The sequence below is a fragment of the Choloepus didactylus genome, chromosome X (genome assembly GCF_015220235.1).
Source record: "Choloepus didactylus isolate mChoDid1 chromosome X, mChoDid1.pri, whole genome shotgun sequence".
In the NCBI taxonomy this organism is placed as follows: Eukaryota; Metazoa; Chordata; class Mammalia; order Pilosa; family Megalonychidae; genus Choloepus; species Choloepus didactylus.
In genome coordinates, this window is record NC_051334.1 from 33,361,189 (window position 1) to 33,363,220 (window position 2,032).

General features: G+C 38.5%; 1 protein-coding gene across 1 annotated transcript; it reads right to left on the bottom strand.

The window, feature by feature from the left end:
- Positions 1–404: 404 nt before the first annotated feature.
- Positions 405–1,348, bottom strand: LOC119523825 (LYR motif-containing protein 2-like). The gene is made up of 2 exons (XM_037822633.1): positions 1,301–1,348; positions 405–617 (listed from the first exon to the last, which is right to left on the bottom strand). The coding sequence occupies exons 1-2, from the start codon at positions 1,346–1,348 to the stop codon at positions 405–407; spliced, it is 261 nt and encodes an 86-aa protein (XP_037678561.1).
- Between the last annotated feature and the right edge of the window lie 684 nt (positions 1,349–2,032).

Consider the following 2,032-nt stretch of genomic DNA (forward strand, 5'->3'; position numbering starts at 1 on the left):
CAACAACATTTATTAACTGTCTTTTTGATTGTAGCCACTCCAGTGGGGGTGAAGTGTTATCTCACTATGTTTTGATTTGCATTTCCCTGAGGGCTAATAATGCTGAGCATCTTTTCATGTGACTGTTGGCCATTTATTCTACTGGTTTTTGTTCCTTACAAAAACTACTGACACATCCAGAAACATTGTAAAAATTCAGGGTATATTTCCTATTGCTTAGGCAATTTTTCTGAAGCTCTGTTCCTTGCTCTCTATGACATGACATGCTCTATGTTCTCATATATTTGCCAAAGTACTGTACATACAAACAATCCAACTTGGTTCAGGCTGCCCATCATTGAGGGTAAGCAACAAGCACCTGAAGGTTTAGAAAATCCTTGAGAATAATGCTAGTTAAGATTTTGCTAAAGCAAGGGTTTTTTTTCTAACTCCTTGAGCTGCATGTAGCCTTGAGTAATCATCATCTGGATTGTATCCTCTTCAGTTGCACTTATGTTTCCTTTGAATTCTTCTCTTGACCAGTCCTTCAGGTATTTGCGATCAGAATCCTCTGGAACCTGCTGAATTATGTGCAAAATCCTTCTGTACAGAAGAACAACTTGCTGCCCTCTCATGAACTGTACAGGGGGAGAGGATGTGACAATTTACAACTGCACAATCTCCAGGCTGCAGGGATCTACTTTAGTGAACTAAAGAGGTCAGATGACCTCTCCTTAGTCCCCAATTTTGAAAAAGACAAAGAAAAACACTTCTTAAAAAATTATTAAAGAAAACTGAAAGAAGATGGCTTAGGCTATTTGGTTACTCCTTGTCAAATCTAAGAACCTTAAATTCAAGAGCTCTGGTGAACTGAATTGGGCAGAAAAGGGGCTGCCAGTCTCCTAGAAGCTGTAATTACAGTAGAAGCACATTTCCCAATTAATGCAGGTGTTCAAATACTTTGGTAATCTCATTTGTTTCTTACCATAGTTCTGTACAACAGGCAGGGTACTCTTTGCCATGGTCATCGGGTAGTTGAGGCAGTCAGGTTCCAAGAGGTCAGACACCTCCTCAGGCCGTCCCACACTCCCACGACAGGCCTAGGTACCAGTCAGAGCCTTCCCATCAGCCCCGCGGTGGGAAGTCCCACGCCCAAGGTCTGGAGCCAATCACTAAAGGGTCGCCGGCAGCGTCTGGATTCCAGGACGCGCCCCAGTTGCCTCTGAGACTTATGCGGTAGATTAGTGGAGTGTGAGGTGAAAAATTCAGAAGCTCAAACCCGGGAAATCTTCCGTGCAAGGCAAGCGAGAATTGCTGGGACCTGCTTCTTCCGAGTTACCATCGCCAAGGGTAAGCAGGAAGTGGCCATATCTGTCAGACAGTGCATCCAGGTATTTAATCTTTCTTAATCAAGCAAATGTAATGACTGTTTAAAGACAAGAAATATCTACCAATAATTACAAATATTCAGATACTTTATTTATATAAAAAAATGAGGCTCAAACCTAAATATGTTGAATTACGTCATGATTCTCAGTTCCCTATCTCTATTCACTATATACATATGTATATGTAAAATGCATGCATATGTACCTATATATTCAAATTTACAGAAAAACTGTAAGAATAATACAAAGATCTTCTCCATGTTCTATACCTAGATTTACAATTTTTAAAAATATTTGTACCCGTTTGCTTTATGCTATCTCTCTATAAACAGTTACTTAATTTTTTTCTGAAATATTTTAGTTATTTTGAAACATTTTCCCTTTACTCATAAATATTTCAACAGGATTTCCTAAGAAAAAAGACTTTCTCTTTCACACATTCAATCGTTGATTCATGTATTTTTACCAGTATAGACTCATATTTTTGAAAATTTTATTCAATGAGTTATTAGTTTTAAAACCATAATTCATTTTGATGTTTGTTTTCCCTCAGATTTGGGCAGTGAAATCACCTATTAGCTGGTTCCCCATGAGCTTTAAGTCCTTATTTTCTGAAGCCAAAATAAGTTCCAGGCTCATATTGTACTTTTCCTATTCCAGCCTTA

Coding starts and splice junctions, on each gene's coding strand:
- LOC119523825 (XM_037822633.1), bottom strand. CDS start 1,348: ATGGCCACTTCCTGCTTACCCTTGGCGATGGTAACTCGGAAGAAGCAG. Junction 618..1,300: donor TGGTAACTCGGAAGAAGCAG/GTCCCAGCAATT, acceptor CCCCCTGTACAG/TTCATGAGAGGGCAGCAAGT.